Source organism: Chelonoidis abingdonii, chromosome 1, assembly GCF_003597395.2.
Source record: "Chelonoidis abingdonii isolate Lonesome George chromosome 1, CheloAbing_2.0, whole genome shotgun sequence".
NCBI classification, from domain to species: Eukaryota; Metazoa; Chordata; order Testudines; family Testudinidae; genus Chelonoidis; species Chelonoidis abingdonii.
Genome location: NC_133769.1, coordinates 271294072 through 271315404, shown reverse-complemented (window position 1 = coordinate 271315404; position 21333 = coordinate 271294072). Strand labels below are relative to the sequence as shown.

General features: G+C 46.4%; 1 protein-coding gene across 1 annotated transcript in view; it reads left to right on the top strand.

Annotated features, from left to right (window-relative positions):
• The window catches only part of CLYBL (citramalyl-CoA lyase), a 144457-nt gene extending 130190 nt beyond the window's left edge, over positions 1 to 14267 (top strand). The window contains exon 8 of the mRNA XM_075061514.1: positions 13541 to 14267. Coding sequence (XP_074917615.1) covers positions 13541 to 13636 — 96 coding nt within the window. The 3' untranslated portion in view covers positions 13637 to 14267. The remainder of the gene's footprint in view (positions 1 to 13540) is intronic.
• Positions 14268 to 21333: the final 7066 nt, after the last annotated feature.

The following is a 21333-nucleotide window of genomic DNA, read 5'->3' as shown; positions in this document are numbered from 1 at the left end:
CTCCTGTAGTCCTCAGGGAGAAAAAAAGATTCTGCTAGCCCAAATTATTTGGAATAATATTATGAGCATGGTCCTGTTTGCACTGAAGCCAACAACAAAATTTTCATTAACTTTTTAATAGTAGCAGGACTGGGGCCTATGCATAGGTAATGAAAAAAAGAGAATGACTAACACAATATATACGCCACTGATCCAAAAACTAGACCTCCTCCTAGTGTGTCATTTGTGTTTGTACTTTATTGTTTGTGTCTGATATGGATATTGTTGAACTAAATCACCATTCTTTGTAAAGGGCTTTGAGATGGGCAGATGATAAGTGCTATATGAAAGCAAAGTATTATTATAATGCAGCTTCAGTAATTTTTCAAAGGGAATTTCATTGTACAATTGCTATGACATATGATTCTTGAGACTAAATTCAGGTACACCCCTCCCCCCCACCCCCCGGTGAAAGTCTGAAAGTGACATAAAATAGATCTTGTTCATAGACTGAATTCAAGAACCAAGATAGTGTATCTTGCACTTACGTAGGCCAAATTTTGCTCTCACTCTGGTTTAAATCTGGAGTAGCTCCACTGCAGTAAATGGAGATAATAAAGTGATACACATCTAAATTAAATAAAGGCAGAAATTGGCCCACCTGGCATACAAAATGAATAACTTACACTCCAAAAAGGCAGGCTGAAGGCAGCGGGAAAAGCTGTTAATAGAGTGTAAGAAAAAAACAGCTCCCCTTTTAATGTAACTTTACCATGTATCTTCATTTTCTCAGCCAAAATGCAGCTTACTCCACCATTACATGACTGATAAATTTGATCCAAAAATACTTTAAAAACCATAGAAGCTTTTTGTTGTTTATATGTAATGCAAATAGTGAATTAGTTTTAAAATATATTGAGATTGAGTATTCTTGTGCAATTTGAGTTGAAAATATTATATTAGGTACAGTATGATTTCTGTAAGGGTCTTTACCAGTCATCTGAGTTGGGTTTTTTAATTTGATATCAAGCAAAAATGACAAATGGAGTCCAAAAAGAGCAAATAAAAGTGTAATTAAGCTTTTACATAAATAAGTTATAAATATTTTAAAGGAACCTGATTGGTCAACCAGAAAATAAAGAGCTAAATATTGCCTCAAAAGTCACATGGAAATGAAGTGTATTTTAAAGTTAGGATTAGTAATTCACAATCAAAACTGTAACTTTGGGTGAGTGTTTTAGGCTCCACAGGGCTAAGCTGAAAGAATGATATATATATAGTGCCATGTATGGATAATAGTCTTAGGAGGCCTTTGGCATGTGAATGATATATGAAGTCAAGTGATTTGGCAAACAATGCAGTAGCTTTTATGGTCCTTCCTGGAATCCTTTTATTTACACAGTATCTGGTCTGCAAGGGAATTGCTCACAAAGGCCCTGTCATAACCGTCTTTGTTTAGGAAAGTCTGAACCCAGGCTACTGTATCTTGGAAACAATCTGCGTGCTAGGACTTGTACTTGGGAGTGCTCCAACTCCCCTTGAGATCAGTGAGTGTCTTTCCCCTGATTGCAGTTGGAGTGGGATCCAGCCTTCAGTAAGGATTCTGTCTGTCTGTAGCATCTGGCTCCCATTGCCTTCCCAAGAGGCTGTTGTTCTGGGAGCTGGCTCCTTAGCCCCTGTGCCAGTGTGTGTGTGTTTGTCTCTAGTCAGGAGACACTGGCCCCCAAGCTCTTCCTTCATTCTGGGCTTGTCTGTCCTTACAACGCTGCAGCAGGGCTGCTGGTGCGCTTCAATGAAGACACTCCCTAAGCCTATGGGAGGGATTCTCCTGCTGGCGTAGGTACTCCACCTCCCTGAGAGGCGGTAGTAAGGGCTCCGGTCAACCCAGCACTATCTAAACCGAGGGTCAGGTCGATTTAACTGTGTCGCTCAGGGGTGTGGATTTTTCACATAAAATATAGTCAATATGATTAACAAAAGTCTCTTATGCAGCTGTGTTATTCAGAAGAGAGATCAAATCAGTGTGCGACAGCACAACTGGTAGATTTCCTCCCATAAAAAATATTTGGGGGAAAATCATGAACCTCTGTTATGTAGTGGTAAGGGGCACATTCACTTGTTATTCCTACATATGTTGACTCCACACTGGTACGACCAATCCTGTGCACAGTTGTGCCAGTTGAGGTAGATATGAGACAGAAAGGCTCTTCGCCTGTTTTGCAGTTCAGACCTGCAGAAGTTCATGAGAGTGCTGGGAGCTCATACAAATTATTTGCTTTCCCCCTCCCGCCTCCCCAAGCAGGCCCTCTGTGGATCTTGATCCTTTTCCCTCTAATGCACAGGGAGGCTAATACAAGCTGCAGCCCAGGCCCAAAGCCTACACTGCAGTTAAAGAGCCCCTTAGCCTGAGTCAGCTAGCACAGGGCAGTCATGGGTTTTTAATTGTACCGTAGACATACCCACATCAGTTTAAAGGATACTTTGGATAAGAAAAGGGAGTCTGTCTCTAGAAATATTCTATTTGAGTTCCTCACTGTTTCTAGCACCTGTGTATCCTGAATATCTTGTGCATCCAGGTTAGTTATTTGATAGCTGCCAGTTCCTGCCTTCCCAGAAAGGAGTTAAGAAAAGAAACTACCCAAGAATCCTGGATAGATTTGGGGGGTTCATTTGTAAATACTCCGCTGGGAAGAGAGGAACAGGAAACTTCATCTTGTTATAAACTGAAAGATATTGACCAGGACCATCTCAGGCTTTCCCAAAGATCCTCAGCCAGTACTTAGTGACTTATTAAGCTGTAGTGATTGATCAGTGAAAAGGGGCGGGGGCCTTGTGCCCCCTCATTAGGATAGCTTTTCCCTTTGAAAAGGGTTTTTTGGAAGAAAACCTGGATTCAACCCTACCTGACCTGTCAGGCAATAAATTTAAACTTCGAATGTTGACTTCTTTGAAACTAAGCCTAAATCCTTTTCCACAGGAAAACGTTACCTGTTTGTAGTCAGGAGGTTCCCTGACAAGCATAAGCATAGTTCAAGTTTTTGGGAAAAGGGGTGCCCATTTCTTTTGTTTCTGTACCTGGAAGTAAACCCAAGCCATTCTCTTGAGCCCCTAAATAGAAGAGCAAAGGTTTCAGACAGTAAACTTTTTCCCTCCATGGGCTTTGCCTAAGAAGTTTTGCTTAATCCCAGTGGGAAGTTATCTTTTTAAATTCCTCGGTCTTTTTCCATAGTCTCCTGTGGGTGTCCTCTTAATATTCTCCTGCTTCTTCCCCTCCTCTGAACAATGGTCTTCCTTTTCTTTCTCTGTAAACTGTGTAACAGTTTTCAGGGTTGGGAACAGTGTTCCCAGGCCCAGACAAACAGATTTTGATGGATTTATTCCACATTCTTTCTGGCCTCGGAGAAGGAGATATCAGACTTCTTTATTTTAGGATTTGGAAGTGGGTGAACAATTTAATAAAACCTCAGAGGATTAAAATGGAATATTTCAGCTAGCAATGGATCAGGAATATTTCCCAGACTTGACGATGCCTGCTTACACATCACCTACTTTCCTTCCAATCAGAAGTACACAAGGTTTGCATTGGCTTGCTGATATTTCCAGTTGAGCACTTCTGCATTTAGTGTTCACAATCAGCCCTCCATTGAAAGGATCTTAGATAATTACTTATTTCAACAACAGGTTTACTCTCAAACAGTCTCTGGACTGGGTTACCCAAGCAGTATGGGAGCTTTGTTCAATTTACTGGGTCTCATAATGAATAATGGGAGAAGACGATGAACACTCCAGGTCCTAGACAAACTATATATTGCCTCAGATGTGAGCCTGTCAGGGTGAGGAGCTAACACACAAGCCCAAAGAGAGAGAGAGAAATTAACCTTCTTAGTGTTCAGAAGGCTAATCCCAGGGAAGCACATCTTCATAAAGTCCATCTTCTCAGCAGTACTTGTGTACCTAGACCATGAAAAACAACGCTGCTAGGGAAGTCTGCTCCTTTTTTTTTTTTTTTTTTGTTCATCTGCGTAGAGGTCATCATCTCATCCTCTTACTTAGGCCACATTGGTTCCACCTTACTGTACAGCAGACTGGCTAAAGCAAGAAAAGAGTATTCTAGAAGAATTGTCCTAAAGGCAGAAGCCTTTCAGCAAGAACTGGGGAGTCCCCATTATATACCCATTTCCAACAAAATGCAGTACCAGGTGTTCCCCTTTAGGCAGCATTTCTTGGAACTTTCCCCTGGCTTGCAATTTTCTCCTCTTCCACTGATTGGAGGGTCCTAAAGAAAACTGAAGGTCACAAAACTGCTTTCATCCTAGTTACCCTGAATTAGCCAAAGTGGTCTTGGTGTGTAGAGTTCATATAAGACTCCTTCTATCCTTATGCCAAGACCTTACTCAGCAGGACCCAGTAATGCCCCATACCTGGGTCCCACTTGACCTGGTTCATAGCAGGGTATTCCTGAAAGAGTTGACATCTCTGACATGGTGGCCCAGACCATGCTATACACACACACACAAAATTATTATTTTGTTTTCTATTGCATGTGGATAGTTTTTTCCATGTGATACAGAGCAATTTTTTCCCAACTAGAGAGGCCAGAAGCCAGATTTAGTTTTTCTACAGGTTTTTGTCAAAGACCTATCCCTTAACTCCAATGGGATTGAAGCCTTTGCACAAAATACCTTACAGAAGAGGCAAAGAGGACATCAAACCTAGAGACCAGTAGCCAGAGCTCATCTGCTGATTAGTGATCAAGATAGTAGATAGTGGAAAAGGCAGTTTTTCAGGAAGCTGGTTCCCAAAACACAATTTAGGACTTTGATGATCAATAGAAACAACTTGAATTTCATTTGTAACCAGAGAGAAAGCCAGTACAATATTTGGAGCTGATGTGTAAATATGCTTGCTACAGCTTAGGAAAGCAGATCTCCATGTTCTGTACCTGCTATAGCTTGAGAGTGGTTTTCAGTAGCGTCCCTCATATCGAGAGCATTACAGTAATCCAGATGGGTAGTCACAAAGGCATGGATGATCATGAAAAGATCAAATGCAGATGAAAAAAGAACTACTGGCCACCTAAGCCATATGCTCTCAGAGATCAGGGAGTATTAGTCACAAATCACATTCTTCCAAGCCTCAATCTCTTGTCTCATTTAGGTACAAGAAAATAAAATACCACACTATCTGGGTTAAAAGAAAGACACACACAGCTGCAAGTTGTCTGCATACTGATAGTCTTAGAATCATAGAAGATTAGGGTTTGAAGAGACCTCAGGAGTCATCTAGTCCAACCCCCTGCTCAAATAAGATGAACCCCAACTAAATCATTTTGCCCAAATTGTTTCATTATCTTATCATGGGTACATGTAGAACAAGAGAATTGAGAGAATAAACCTCTTTAGAACACCACATACCGTATGAGAGGTCTCAGTGTGCATGAGCAATTGTGCAACAATATCACCTTCTGGGATCTTTCTGGGGAAAAAAAAGAGGGTGGGGCAGGGAATGGAACCACTCGCATGCAATCCTGTCCATCCCTGCCATAGTCAAGTCAACAAAACATTACGGTCAATTATATCAAAGATTGCTGGCATATTTAAAGGAGTCAGCGTGGATACCATCACTAAGAAAGGCCACCAAGTCCATTGTAGTCTCTGTACCATACCGCAGTTGTTTGAGATGGATCAAGGAAACCTGAAGACTCCAGATTATATGAGAACTGTCCTGCATTACCTTCTCAATAACCTTGTAAAAACAGCAGTTTAGAGGCCAGGAATAATTAACAAGGTCAAAGACCAAAATAGGATTTCTTGAGCAGAGGTCTAATGAAGACTTGTTTGATGGAAGGTGGCATTTTAACATCCTCCTTAAGGTAAGCATTGATTACCAAGACCCAGTATCTCCCTTACTGGTTTTATTTTGCATGACAGAAATAGGTCCAACTCACAGTTATTTTCCAAAGTTGTTCTAGGATCTCAAGAAGCTAAATTGATTGAAACTGAACCACAGAGGATTTTTGTCCCCTCCAGATACAGATTTGCTCTCAACAGAATGGCAATCCACTCTGAGTCCAGTCAAACTAACATGCAAAAAATGATAGGAGTATTTATGACAGTAAGAAACTTTTCATGATGTTTCCATGAAGTGGAAATCTGAATTTACCAAGCTATTTACCAAACCAAACTATTCCATAGGGTGAAACTTTTTAGATGCTATTGTGAAAACCTTCACTTCCCCAAGATCAAAACACTGAAGTCTTCTATCAGGAAATCTTTTAGTCTTGGAATGCAATGAACCAATACTGGATCTCTTTATGCTGCTCCATATATTTCATTTGTCACACATGAAGGAAACCTTTGAGGATGACATCGTATTGGGACAGAATATCCAGAAGCCACTGTACCAGTGTTCAAGAACCACAGACGGTCATAGTGTCCCTCTAGACTGCCTGTAGAATTGTCTACCAATTGTACATTATTCTTTTTTAGAAACCACTGATATCAACTCAGGTCTATGTCTCCATGAATGGCATAATGAGATGGGTCCTCTGTCCTGATAAGAACAAACATAAACCCAAACTTATGTCAAACTTATGTGTTGTAAAGTTTAGTCCTGAATATCTCCAGTGGCAACTCCACTGCATCTTGACACTTTTTTCTATTAGTTTTTCCTAAAATGTCATTTAAATTGTCCCCCTGCTGCAAACATTTTGTTCTATTTTGTTTTGACAGCAAGTAGGAGAATAAATTGCTCTCTATCCTCTTTATAATATCCTTCTGCCTATTCATAGTCTGTCTCTTTTGTCTCTGGATTATTTTAGACTCACCATGCTCAATTCTTTTTTTCACAGGCCTTATTTTCCAAACCTTGTCATTTTTGTTGGTCTCCTCTGAGAACTGGTCCCTCTTTTTAAGAATTCCTTTCCATCTTTGTTTCCTCTTGGTACCTGCTGAGTGTACGCTGCACTCCATCCTCCAAGTCACTTTGGGCTAGTGTTGTAGATCCACTAGGATCCCACTCGCCCCTGCACACTTGACACATAAATTACTGTTGTTTTTTAAAACATTTTATCTATTTGAGATAATATAAAATTTCACTATAAATTCATTGAGCCCAAATGTAGGCCCAGTTTACAGAGTGGGATGGGGCACATAAGCTCCAACAGGCTCTGTAGCATAAGTTATTCCTACTGCAGTCGAGGAACGCTGGCCTGAGGTATAAGGATGTGAGGAGGGGAATGTACCTGCTTTGCGGACATGAGTTGTGGAGCTTCTCAGGAGACACGGACACCACCTAAATAATCTCCCTGTTCCCACCCACGCAGCCCTGTATGTATTAATAACCTCGTCCATCCCCCCTACAGCTGGAGCTGCAGAGGACTTAACAATTAGGTCAACCTCTGTGCAGCTCCAGTAGGCAGGGAGAGAGAGGAGTAGCCAAGTTGTCTCCTTTCTCTCTCTGTCTGAGTTCTGTTATAGACCTGTCAGCAAGGGAAATATCTTTGAGACGTGGAGGGCCATGCAGTCTTTCCCCAGCTGTTAGTCTGTTAGGGACAAACCATCTCCATTCCCCGTGAGTGGGACATCAAGGAAGAGCTGCCTATACTCTGCTCCCTGACATTTCCCAGAGCCTGAATGCCACATATGGCACTCAGGCTGAGCGGAGTCAGAGACTCCACCTTTGGGAAGGGGAACACATGCTACCCCTCCTCCAAGATCTGCTTTGACACCTCGTCAACACAGGCAGGATGAGGAGCTCCTGCAGCTTTGATGTGGTAAAAGCTGCTGGGTGCAGATCGGGTACCATTCTTTGTAACAACACACCTTGAGAACATTAAAAATGTTGTTACTCTAATGAGAGGTTTTGATAATGAAAATGGAATGTATGCTGTATTGTTTGAAATGGACATAGTAAAAGAGAGTCCGAAAAGGTCATATGACCCTACCTAAAATCTGTAGCCAACCACATTTCTCCTACGTCTGGCCACAAGACTTTTGGATAATCCTGTAAAATATACCCATATTTAAATACTCTGGAAAGAAATAGAATATTTGTTTATGATGTGCAGATCATGGTGCTTTCATCATTTCACAGTCATTCATGATCTGACGTTGGCAGAATGAGCATGACCCTCCTTTTCTGTTTTGTCTTGGTTTTTTGTTTTTTTTCCTTTTTGTTATTTTCCTTCCCCCTATTCCAGTGTAAGATTTATGGGAAATATTCTGGGAACTACTTTACTGAAGCTTTAGACACTTTCTGCTTTCCACAGATGTTATTAAATATCACTTCTGATAAAAGAATCACATCAACTCTCCAAAAGTGAGGTTTGGATAATCAGGAAATCCTGGGATGATCCCAGGTTCTAGAGCAGGTAGAGCTGAGGAAAAGGAGATGAAGGAGTGGGAGTGAGCCAAGGAAGTGAGCCATTTTACAGAGAGCCTAATCCAAGGAGACATTAAGTGTCCTCAAATACCATGGAAGTCAATAAGAATTGAGGATGCCCAGCACTTTGCAGCTGGCTCTCAGCACCTTAAAGGGTCAGGCCTTAAATCAGCCTAGCTAAAGTGCCTGAATGGGGAGTCCGTGATGTTCTGTGATTGACAGAAAAGTAGCACACCACCAACCAGTTCTGACCCAGACACCAGTTCAGATGCTGGGAGCAGGAATAGTCTGTGTTGTATTCCCAGCTTGCCAGTTGGAAAATCTCATGTCAGACCTGCCGGCGTCGTTGCTTCCCTAACTCCACACCTAAAAGGCTTTGGAGCTGACAAAACTATGTTTCACAGCGCTTCTCTACACTGCATACAGGCTCTTCCAAGTGAGCCCAGAAGAGTGGTGATGTCACCAAGTCTAGTACATGGTACAGCCAATCGGCAAATGAAAGTGTTGTACCAGGCATGTGTTGGGTGTAGTGCCAAAACAGCACCGCCCGTGGTGGGACATTTTCTGATAGATAAAATGGAAGTGTAACTTCACCAGTTTTGACCTTTGCATCAGTAAGGACATGGCAGTTAATTTCAGAGAGGGAAGGTGAACGTTTTAGTGTATTTCCAATGGAAAAGTGTATAGGAAAAAGAGGAAATTTATAAACAGGGACTAAGGGAGAACAATAAAAACTAGGAAGATTGCACAAGTGTGGAAACAGAAAAGCTGCCGCGCTTGGGTAAGCAAGCAGAAAATGTCTGTTAGCTGCTTAGAAATAGGAAAAAAGAGAGAGAGGATGATTTACATCCTGAAAGAAAACAATAGACTTTCTCTGCACACTGGAACTGAAATTCTATCACGTGTTTGCCTTACCTGCAGTTGGGCTCACTTTTTTAGGCCCTAGTTTCTGTGATCTTGTGGAGAGTCCAAGGTCCCTGTTGTTATGTGAGCAGGGATTCTGAACATATGTAGGGCGACATTGTGACTGGCCCTTGCTTGGGTGTTAAGTAAGAGGAAGGAGTCCCTTCATCCTTCTCCCCCTTCTCACACAGCCCATGTAAAAGCCACCAATGGTTGCAATCATTGCGTTCAGGGCAGTGTTAAAACGTGTAGTCTGGCCCTTGCATTGTAATCCTTTCAGGCTAGGGACCTTGACTTATCCATCTATAAATCACCATGCTCACCAGGGATGATATAGCAGTCCTAAGCCTGCCCAACATGGCTGTAGTTCTGTCCATAACAAAATGCAAGAGATGTGCAGGACAGGTATGCATTTTATAAGCATGCACCTGAAGGCCTGGTTCTCCTCTCTGATCAGTTTTACCCACTGTAACTCCATTATCTTCACAGGTGTGAGAGGAGAATTAGGCCTGAATTTTTAAGACTGTGTGCACTGAATATGAAAAAAACACCTGAAATCTCCAGAGAAAGTCACCATACGGCTTGAGTTCCTTGTGCCTAGAACTGACGTCTCATCTGTATGAATTGTTTAAACAAAACTATATAATAGTTCTTAGGCTCCCAGTCACCCACCCACTCCTCAAAAAGCCTGTGGTTGTAACCCATCACACAACAATAGCAAGCACAGGGTTGCAGGAAAGGAGAGGACAGAGGCTTATGGAAAGAGAGTGAGTAAGGGACTGGGGGATGCTATCAGAGGGATGCAAAGAAAGCGAGGACTCCAAAGGCTATTGAAGGGGAAAAGAAGGAGAAATGGTCACATTCCAAGAGACATCTACACTGAATCTCCAAACCTTAAAGGTTTCCCCAACACTATCACCAAGTGACCTTTTGGAATATATTTATGCTAAAAAATATAAACTTATTTCACCCAGATACTGGGGAAAGACTGGCTTATTCTGGCTCTGTCGAGGGTGTGGAATGTATCATAGAACACGAGCAATCTGGAGCCTCACTTGTCACCAGTCATTTAAGGATATTTCAATTCTTGCTAAAATTTTGATTAAGAATTGCATTCTGATAGAGCATTTTACAACTAGAAAACGAAGTACAGGCTAGAAATGTGAGCTTATTAGGAATGTTTGCCAGTTAGACAATTCAGCTCTGGGACTAAATGTATCCCTAGTGTAACTTCTCTGAAGTCAATGGTTTTTATAAAAAAAAAATCTTGTTGTCTTTATCTTAATATGAAGAGAAATAAAAGGACTTTAAAAAAAAAAAGACAAATTCCATCTAGTGGAATTAGAAGGGCTAATGTAGGGTAATACCATAATTACTGGTATTGCCGGTCTGCAGAAAACTGGAGGTGGAAAGAGCTACGGTGAGTAGAATATATTCAAACTGGTTGCTTTTTCTGGATTTTAGCTCACTATTGCAAATTAGCAGGAAGGAATTAAACCTCAGAGTGTATAAACAAAGAAACCAGCTTGCTTCTGCTCCCGCTTCGTGTAGGAAAAACAGAAATTTTCCTCCGGATGTATGTGTAGAATTCTGTTTGCTATATATCAAAGTTACCTATGCACGTTGAGAGGACAACCCACCGAAAGCTGTCCTCCTGTTTTCATGTGCATCTGGGCTATTTTCTTGTTTTCCTCTTTAAACTTCTAACCTATTATTTTAGTGATAACAGGGCAAGCGTGCTGTTTACTAAATTGGTCCCTTCTAAAAGAATATACAATATAAATCCAGTTATCACTGTTAATGCTACATGTGAATTAATCTTTGGAACACTGACTTTTTTCCAAACTATTATTAAACTGACTCTTTATAGCAAAATAGATACCGTTGTAAGATAAGCTTTCAGTTAACAAAAATAAGTTTTGCATAAATTAGTACCTCAACCACTCCATAGCATTATGCTGAACAAGTAGTTAATAATAAACTATAAATCTTAAAATGTTTGCTTCATTTCTAATTCTTGCTTTCAAAGGTTGACAAACCTAAGTTATGGTTATCTAAGTATGTTCTTTTTAAAATAGCTAATAATGAAGCTGTAAAAGATTGCAATGTTGTTAATAGGAAGATTATTTATTATTTACATAAGGCCTACAAAGTTCTAAGCAATTTGTAGACATTTTTGAAGCATTTTTCATCTGAATTTCTGCTTGATTTGAATGATGATATCACTATCAACCCATTATTCACCAAATCCTGCTAAAATTCCATGATAATGTAGAGGATATGAAACCCTGAATAGAATAAAATAATTGGACTAATCGTTCAAAAATTAGTTGTGTCAACTTATAGAATGATAATAAGCTATATAAGTGACTGTGTCCAAGGATGAAATTTTGCTGTGTTATGCCCTAATTTGATGAGATATTTAATTCAATATTGCTTGAATGAATTAAAGGTACAAGGCCAGGATCCACTGGACCAACGCATTTCCATAATCATTTTTGGAAAATGCTAGATGTTATCATTTGACTTGCTTGATTTCTCATTTTTCATTATCAGTCTGTATATTGTATCTCGAAAATAATAAGCATTAGTTTGTTTCACTCTCAACTTCCCTGGCCTCCCCCAAACACCACCAGACAAAATGTCTTTCCTCACTCTATCCCCTCCCTGGTGTTGCTCTCATTAGTCAAATCTAAAATGAGTTCATGGTCCTGTATTGATTTCAGTGGGGCTCCAAGTGCATGCAGCAGCAACACACACCCGCCGCCCACTGCACAACGCAGGACCAGAGCCTTTATATGTAAGATCTTCGGGGAAGAGGTTACAGCCTTTAATTTGTTGTGTGAAATGCCCAGCTCACTTTTGGCCATTGTAAAAGGTAGAAATAATAATCCTGCTAGCTTGTTTTGTCTATGTAGCAAAAAAAATGTCAGAAGTGCCTTTGGCAAATGCAGGAAGCAGGAGTCTTGCAGTGTCACTTGGGGCTGTCTTGCTGCAAAGCTTTTTCGCTTCAAAATCCTATTTCTTCATCACAAAGTGTTAGAATTTATTGATGGCTTTAATAAAATGAAAAAGAGATTAAAACATCCAAAATTGGGGTGAGGTCAGGTTTGAGGCTCTTTAATACAATGTTTCTTTTAGTTGAGATGTAACTACAGCTTGTTCATCTCATATTAACACTAAGTGAAAGGAGCTAAGTACTGATAAAAATGAAAAGTTACTCAAAAATCTGCTCTGACTCTGGGATAGTCACTGTTCAGACACTCTTGGTCAATCCTGTGCAGAACACAGTCTGGTAAATTCTCCAGTAGTGCACAATAGTCAAATACAGCATGCTCCACATTGTTAGAAATCTATTCTTTGAACATGGACATAATCTGCTAGCCATATGGGAAGGAGGAAGAAGAGAAAGGAGCAATGCCAGCAGCTCTGGAATGGCAGCACGAGGCCCTGAAAACTAAGGGTCTTACCTATGGTGCTCTAACTGGAAGAGATTTCTCCCAAAAAGTCTAGGGGCCAAAACCTCTGTTTCAGTTTTCCCAAAGGGTAATCATGCCTCTCCACACTTGTAACACTCTGTGTTCTACATATGGAAAAGTGTGATACCTGAGCACAGTATTGTTACACTGCACTTCGTGAAATGAAAAGTGAAGGGGACAAGGTGTTGGTATCACTATTTGTCATAGCGGGAGAAAGAATTACTAGTATGATGCTGTAATTAGTCAGAAATCATCTCATCTGGAGCCTTGCTGAATGTAGACTAAGGCCCTTAGCAGTTCCAGCTCACTTTTGTGTGATGAGTGAGGATGGTCTGAGCTCTTCTGTTAAAGGTTCCCAATCCTGTGCTGTTAGTTTATCTTCTTGTACCAAGCTTCCACTTCTTTTAGAGCTAGTAAGGGCTATTTTCCCATGTCAATACATATTGTCTGTGCTAAGGGGCAGCATGCCCTAAAATTCACCTGTCGCACTATGTGGATAGTTTCTGCTCTCTGCCTGTTTTTCAGATTGGGAGTTAAATACACACGCTCTTTCCTGCACAGTGTGATCAAGTGTGGTTTTTTCCTCCTCCTTTTAACATTGAACTCCCCGCCTCTCCTGCCCCACCCCCTTTCCTTTAGTTTGGCTCTTTCTGAAGGTTATACAAGAAGAATCAGTTTGATTCCTGTGGGATCTAATGTTCCTTGTTTTACAGATGCATGTAAAAAAACAAACAAAGACCAAAATAACCTATCATTTTACAGGTTCTTTCATGAAGTTTGTATTTTCTGTTTTCCAGGGAGCCTTTACTTTCCATGGGAGTATGATAGACATGCCATTACTGAAGCAGGCACAGAACATTGTTACGCTTGCCACAGCCATCAGGAAAAAATGATCTGTTAAATGAAGCTCTCACCATGTGGGCAAAGAAGCAGTTTTAAAGAACGACTTTGGGAAAATGTAAATACATCAGAGTTAAGCAGAACTCCATTTACATTTCTGCAGATCTGACATAATTTTTCTTGCCAGACTTGCTAATTACCAAGACTATGTATGATTTAAATTAGTGCTCGCTCCAGTGCAGCCCAATGTGCTCGTGCTCATCCTCCTGGATCTGGAGTGAAGTCATATTGCTGGGTGTATGACATCACAATAACCATTACCAAGACAGGCTTATGACTTCACTGGGGATAGCAGCAACATCTGGGCTGGGATGAAAACAAGCTTTTCTAAAATAACAAATGAAACAAAAATCAGGTCAAATGCTTCTGTTTTGTCTGGGCTTTTCACCGCCCCCATGATATCTGTGGCAGAGTAGAAGTCCTCTTTCCAAGGGCAAACTCATGCATAATTATTAAGTAGGTGACACCTTAAAGATAATTAATTAATTATCTTTAAGGTGCCACCGGACTTCTTGTTGTTTTTATTAAATAGTTGAAATTGTTATGAAAATCATTTAATATCTGTGTGGGCTTCTCCGCCTCCTATAAATGTACAACAGTCATTAAAAAATGAATGTACCATCATGCGAGAGTTATGATTTCTTTTTTAAGTGGTTGCTCTTTAGACCATTTCCTTCTGGAAATGTACAGAACGAGATAGGTTGGACAGCAATAACCGTGTCGAGTTTTCGAAGACACAATGCAACAGAACTTGTGCATATGGTCTCGAGTCAGATTTGCATCACATTAGAGATACTGCTACAGGTCATATGGGCCGTGTGGTTAACGGGCTTAGCAAAGCTGTTTTGAAGAGGTTAACCCAGCTTGTAGTAAGGGTAAATAAACATAACAACCAGCCATTGTTCTCTATTCAGCCTGTACTCTTATATCGACGGCTAAAGGGTATTGAAGCTGCAGAGGATCAACTTGTGGTTGCCAGAGGACTCCAATGAAGTTTGAAACACCAACAATCAGAGATTTTGTTTCTGTTCCTCATTAAATCATGAGCCATTGTGTTCGGACCATGAACGACTGTTCTTTAAGAAATTACCAGAATGGGAAGTTTTAAACTATGCACCATCCTTTTCATGACCTACACAGCAGCAATGCTGCTGCACTTAGACAAACACCGCGGGGAAGGCTGTTCTGTTTATTTAAATTTGTAAATAGAAAACAGTTGTTTTTAGATTCATTTTTCACCGCCTCCATCGCCCTTTTACTGCTGGAGCGGGCGGGGACCGCTGCTTTTTCTTCCCAGATGCTCGGGGCTTTTTCCTTCCCTAGGACTGGGAAGCTTCCTCCCCCCCTCGCTAGAAACATGTTTTGAATGTGGTGTTGGTGTTTGAGCGACTGTCTCGGGGCGGTGCAAAGCCCAGCCGGGGAGCGGCTCCCATCACTTCAGCCCCCAGCCGGTGCCTGGGAGGGGGGCGCCTGAGCCGGTGGCTGGAAAGGGACGGGCCGGAGGACCGGCCAGAGGCGGAAATCCCAGACCCAGACCAGTCCGCTCCCTGCGATCCGGCCCGAGCGGGGCAGGGGCGCACCAGGCCCGGCCGGGGGGGCCTGGGGCGCTGCAGGTCGGAAGCGGGAGCAGCCCCAGGACGGCGCCCTGCTGGGGACACGCTGCCCTCCCCCCCAACCCTGCCGGGACCAGGGAGCCCAAAGCCCCCCGGAGTCGGCTCAGCCTCCAGCCGCTGCGCTGCGATCCTTGGCCAGGCCGGGGGAAATAACCCGGCTGCTCCCGCAGCGCCGCGGGCCTAGCCCGGGAGCTGCTGGCCGGGGTAGCGCTGAGGCGCCGCTCCTAGGGCTCGGCCCCGCCTAGGTGCAGCCGCGGGGCTCCTTTCTAAACCCTCCCGGCGGCCGGGCTCGTCCGCGGCCAGCCCCGCGGCTCGGGGCACTTCTCTGGCCTTGGGGTCGGCCTGGGCCGCAGTGCACCGAACCCGCCTGGTTAAGCCAGGGCACAAGCCGGGCTGGGCGCAGGGTACCGGGTGGCGGCGCTCCCCGATCCCCCTGCCCCGTTGGCCCGGAGACACGGGCAGTGGCTGGAGTCCGGGGCTGGAATCGCTGCAGAACAAGCCCCGGTGCGCGGGGAAAGAAGCTGCAGGTGCCGGGGCCGCTGTTCTGCAGGCTGCCGAGGAGGGATCAAGCCCGATCTGCTTAGGGGGGGAGGCGAGAAAACCACAGCGACCTCCCTGCCACTAAGAGGGGGCGAGTGGGGAAGGCTGGCGGGAAAGAGCCTGGCCTTGGGCAGATGAAGGGACACACAAACCTGCCAGTGACACAGCCCCTCGTGCTGCAGGGCCCGGCCCCGGAGCTGCCTGGGGTGACAGAGCCAGTCCAGAGGCTTGGGGAGCTGCAGGTGGCGAGCTGGCAGGGGATGGTAAAGTGCAGGGCCTGGGCACTGTCTGGGAGGTGATAGAGCCAGGCCAGGGGAAGGCAACATTTGGGATGATAGAGCCAGGCCAGAAGGGGCAGCTGCAGGCCAGGGCACTGGCTGGGAGGTGACAGAGCCAGGGGAGGGGGAGCTGCAGACCAGGGCACTGGCTGGGAGGTGGTAGAGCCAGGCCAGGGGAGGGGGAGCTGGTGGCTGGTCCCTCTCCTGGCTCTGAGCCCCAGGCTCTGACACTCCTGGCTCCCTGCAGACTCTCCCGTTTCCGGCTGCCCGGCCGCTCTGCGATGGCTGCAGCCCGCGGGTCAGAGCCCGAGCAAAGCCCTGCCCAGTTGCCCAGCGCTAATCGCGCCCCCTGCGGAGAGGGGCGGCGCTGGGTTCGGCAGAGCAGCGAAGGCCGCTCGGCGGCCGGATTCCCGCCTGCCTTGGTGCGGGTTGATCTCTTACAGCGCCGGGCGCTGGGGGCTAATCTGGTTAATTAAAGGCTACCTGCCTCGAGGCGGCGGAGCAGCCCCTCCCCCCGTTATTAATTCTCGGGTGAGCACATTGCGGGTAATACTGTTACAACATGAGCCAAACTAATGAGAAACAATTACTTAGCCAATGAGCTGGACAAGCCGGAGCGGGACAGTGGCGGTTAGCCCCGCAGATTACTTGAATAAATCATCAGGTGCAGTGCGAGGCGGGCTGCAAAGCCCTGACCAAGGAAAATGAAGACGAGAGAGTGTTTTTTTATGGGTTTGCACAATTTTTTCATTAATCTCAATAGGACCCGTGCGGTGCAGATTGTTTTATTCCCTTAACACCTCGCCTGGGGGGAGGGGGAGATCAAACTAATGGCTTCATTGTTTTACTGGAGGCTTAATGCCAATCTGTGACAACCTCATTTTGCTGCACGGAGGCGCCTCTCGCCACACGCGGGCACTAAGCGAGGTGCCCGGGGAGCCGGGCTGGCGGTGGGCTCGGGGGAGACAGGTCGGGGCGTTTGGAAACACCCCACGGCCGCCGCCGCTAAGCCCCGCACGTACGTCGCTCCCAGGGGCTTTGCCCTAACTTCTGCGGCCAACCCCGCGGCCCAGCTGCGGCTGCTGAGCCAGCAGCCACCGGTACTGCAGCTGCTGGTTTAGTAACGTCATTTCGTGCCGCCTTTCCAGAGAGCTAAACGATGCAAATCTTTACATTTCTTCCCGCTGGCGGCTGCACGCCTACTGCCGCCGGGGTTGTGCGGCTTTGGTTCCCCCGACAGGAAAATCCGGCTCCCACTTCGCTTTCTAAGGGGTTTTCTCCGCTTTGATTTCACTTCGCTTTAGGAAGCATTAAGGGGTTTCCGGTTTTTTCCCTTTCTCTTTGCCTCGTGCTCGGAAGGCAATTGAAACAAAACAGATTCCAAGATTAGCAGCGGGATTTTGTGCACATTAGTGATAGTAAAGGGCACCTGATGGGTTTGTAATTGCAGAGCGCTCGGGCTGGGGCCTGGGAACCGCAGCCCTGCTCAGCAACCCCCCGGGAGGTTTTCACGTTGGAACTGGGGAGGGAGTGAGCGAGTCACTCCCAGAGCAGCGCGCTGACACGCCAAAGCGCCTCTCTGCCCCTCTCTCGGCGCTCTGGTTAAAGGGGGACCCGGGCAAACCGGGACACCAGTGACTTTCCGGGCCAGGTTAGCGCCTGAATGCTCCTGCGCACCTTCTAGCAACGAGCAGGGCGTTTGCGTCTGACCCACCAGCCAGAGGCTGCGGGCAGGGGAGCCCAAGCTGCGAGGGGGAAGCCGCTTCCCAGGTTTTCACAACGCTGCTTCTCCCGAGCTGCCGGGTGACATTTGCAGGGATGTTGTTTTTTTTTTTTTTTTTGACCGCTTCTAAGAAAGCAGCGGTTGGGTTCCTTCCCCGGCACACCCCCAACGGGCCTCCGCGCCAGGGGCTGCCCAGCAGTGACCCCCCAAGCCCGTCCAGTGCCACGCGTGGCGTGGGCTCTGGGATCCCACCGCAGAACCTGGCAGAGCTTTAACGCGCATTAGCGACGCCACTTTCCGCTCTCGAGCAGAGCAACAAACACAAACGCCTTCGGATCTGAGCTTTCTGCCGGGTCCTCGCAATGGGGAATACCCGGGCCACGCTGCAACGGGGCCTTGGGGACTCTGAGAAGCCAGTAACAGGGGCTGGGCGCTGGGAGCCTGGACAGACACCTCGCGTTGTGTCCTGCCCGTCTGATCACTGCACAGCTCGGGCTTTGCCCCGCACCCCACCGCCGGGCTGGTTTGGAGCCTGCCAAAGATTCGCTCGAACATTTTAGGGGCCGGGCACAAAAACAGCTGTTCGGAGCCTGGAGAAACAGCTCCAGTTTGGTTCTGTGTCCCCCGCCCCCCGGAACACGTGGGCCTCCTGCACCCATAGGCGTGATGTGGACAAGCCGGAGAGCAAACGAATCAAGTTGCTAATGGCCAGGTCTGGCCTGCGGCTGGTCTAATCAGGCCAGGGACCGGTTGGGGAATGGCCAGCGGGGGAAGCCAGCCTGGAGTTTGTGAAGTCAGAGAGCTGGGCCTGGAGCCCAGCCGAGGGGTAATTCCGGACCAGGCTGCACTGAAAGGGGGCAGGGAGAGTGAGTTGCTTTTTAAGGGACAGAAGGAAGCAGTAGCCCCCAGATGTGACTTAGCTGGGAAGTTGGTTGGATTGGGAGAAGCCCGGTTTTTAGTAGAGCTTCCTCCCTGGGTAAGCAAAGACCAGAAGCCTTTTTTGCTGGTCAAGGCTGAATAATTGTGTGTGTGTGACGATCAGAACAAGGGATACTTCCCCCCCAAGAATTCAAAGACTGTCAGCTACACACCCTGGCCGTCTGGTTAGCACCTGAGCTTGCCTGTTCACTGAGGACTGGTGCCAACCTGCGGAAAGCAGAAGGCCTTAAGGCAAGAGGGCAGGTGGGGTTGGCACTGCCTTGGCTCCCCTTCTCCTCAGCCAGGATGAGCAGCAAGACCCTTCCTGGGCAAAGTCTAGATCAGTGAGTCGCAACCTCTGTGGCCTCAGGGCCCATTTGTCAAACTCTGATGCCCTGTTGCAAACCAGGAAATAGCTTGAGTGAGAAACCATCTGGCTTACTAACCATTTCTCACCCACACTTTCTAATCACCACATGAAGGTGATAAGTACTAAATAAATACACCCTGTGTCCCCCAGCAGCAGATCCCAGGGCTCCTGTCCCCATTCGAGGTGTTGTAATCTGGAGGGCTGCTGAGGTTTGGCCTGGCCTGGCCATCTGGCACATGAGGCTCACAGCCCCACTCACTCAAATTTGGTGCGCTCAGCCCCCGGCATCATTACAGGGGGCAGTTGGGCCAGACCCGAGCAGCACTGCGACCCTGTGCACAAGGTTACAAGGCCTGGAGCTGAGCCCAGCCAGCCCCTCAGGAGCTTCCTTTATGGTGTGAATGCAGGGCGGGCTCTGAGAGGTCCCAGTAACCTCCAATCCACCCTCAGGGACTGGACCGAACCTCCCCAGGTCTCCCATGCAACCCTTTGACACATTTTTGGGGATCCAATTTTGGGTCATGCCCCATGGGTTGAGAAGCTCGGGGCTCTAGACTCTGCAACAGAACTGTCCTGCACACGAATTCATCCCCACTGACATGAAGATGCCAGCTTGAGAGAGAGGCTGCCTCCACAGGGGAAAGGGCAGAGTTACTGGAGTCTGGGACCGATGGGTCCCTGCTAGCCAGAGTCTCTGGCAAATCTGTTTCAGGAGCCCAGGAGTTAGTGGCAGGGCTCTTTAGGCCACCCTACTCCCATTCAGGCTTGGTATCAACAGCACATTTCTGTGCCTGGCCACTCTAGGGGCAGGAGGAGAGCTATGGTGTGGGGCAGCTGGACCGTTTTAAACAGAGATGTTCAGGTTGCTGCTGGCTTTCTAGTGTGGCGGCTTGTGTCTGTGTGTCTATCGTTCTGTCTGACTGAAATGGTGACAGATCAAAGCCTTCCCCATGTCCTGTGGAGCCCAGGACAATCCCACCCCTTTGTCTGCTGTTGCTAGGAGCCCAGGAAACTAAGAGAAAGTGTAAGGAGCATGTTAATCAGACTCATTACAGTATAACAATAATGTCTCTCTCTGACAGCCAGCCCAGAACCCCCAAATGCCCCCATCAGGCACTGGGACCAGCGGCACCTGCGCTAGAGAGGCCAACCTGTGCAGAGCACCATGATTTGCTCGGCGCTGTCACACTCATGCCTCTCCCATCCCCGACGGTGATCACCCCTGTCCCCATTCCCCACAGCAGATGCCATGTGACAGCCTGAGAGTGCCACGGGTCAACCTAACCACTCAGCATCGCCTCTGCGTTCAGCCTGTGGGGCCTTTCCCTGGGTGAAGGGGACGAGCTGGAAGGTTTCTCCTTAGCCTCAGTGCCAGAAGAGGGTGTAACACTTAGCATTTGAGTGCATTTTCCAGAGGGAGCAGCAATTTCAGAGTCTGGGGAGGGGAGCGAGCCAGCGCTGAAATGCCCCTTGGGTTTGTCAGGTACCAAACCCAAAGGAATTCTGCTAGTAATGGAAAGAATGCAAAGTTTTACTCACACTAGTGTCCTTCGAAATGCAAAATGCTCTGTGATAGTATCATGGGACCCCATCTGGGTTGGGGCCTGTAGGCACTCCTGGAGTACAGCACTGTTGCTGCTCCCAGTACTAAGATTGTTAGATCAACTGCTAGTCAGCAGCTCCCAAAGTAAAGCTTGCCTCCGGGGCACACACAGCTACAATACCTGGATAACACCTTACAATGACCTAGGCTACATTTACTAAGGCTTTGGCTACACTTGCAAGTTGCAGCACTGGTGAGGGGGTTACAGCGCTGCAACTTACTCGGTGTCCACACTTACAAAGCTCAGCCAGCGCTGCAACTCCCTGTCTGCAGCACTGGCTGTACTCCTGGTCTGCTACGGGTGTAGCGAATCCAGCGCTGGTGATGCAGCGCTGCTCATCGGAATAGCAACTACCAGACGTAGACATTGTGCTGCCAACATTCATCATACAGACAAAGTCCTCAGCAGCTCGGGCTCCATTTCCTACTGAAATCACGCGGCAGACTCACAATGGCCCCAAACAGCTGAAAAGGGAAGCAGATGCACCACGGGTTCGTTTGGAAACAAAGAAAAGGCCCCCGGATGGCCCGCACTCCGTTCCCCCTTCCCAACCACAGCACCAAAATGACGATGTGGCTCTGTTTTTTCGGGATAGCTTGCCCACATGCCACCACTCACCAAACAGCGTTGCAATGCTGCAAATG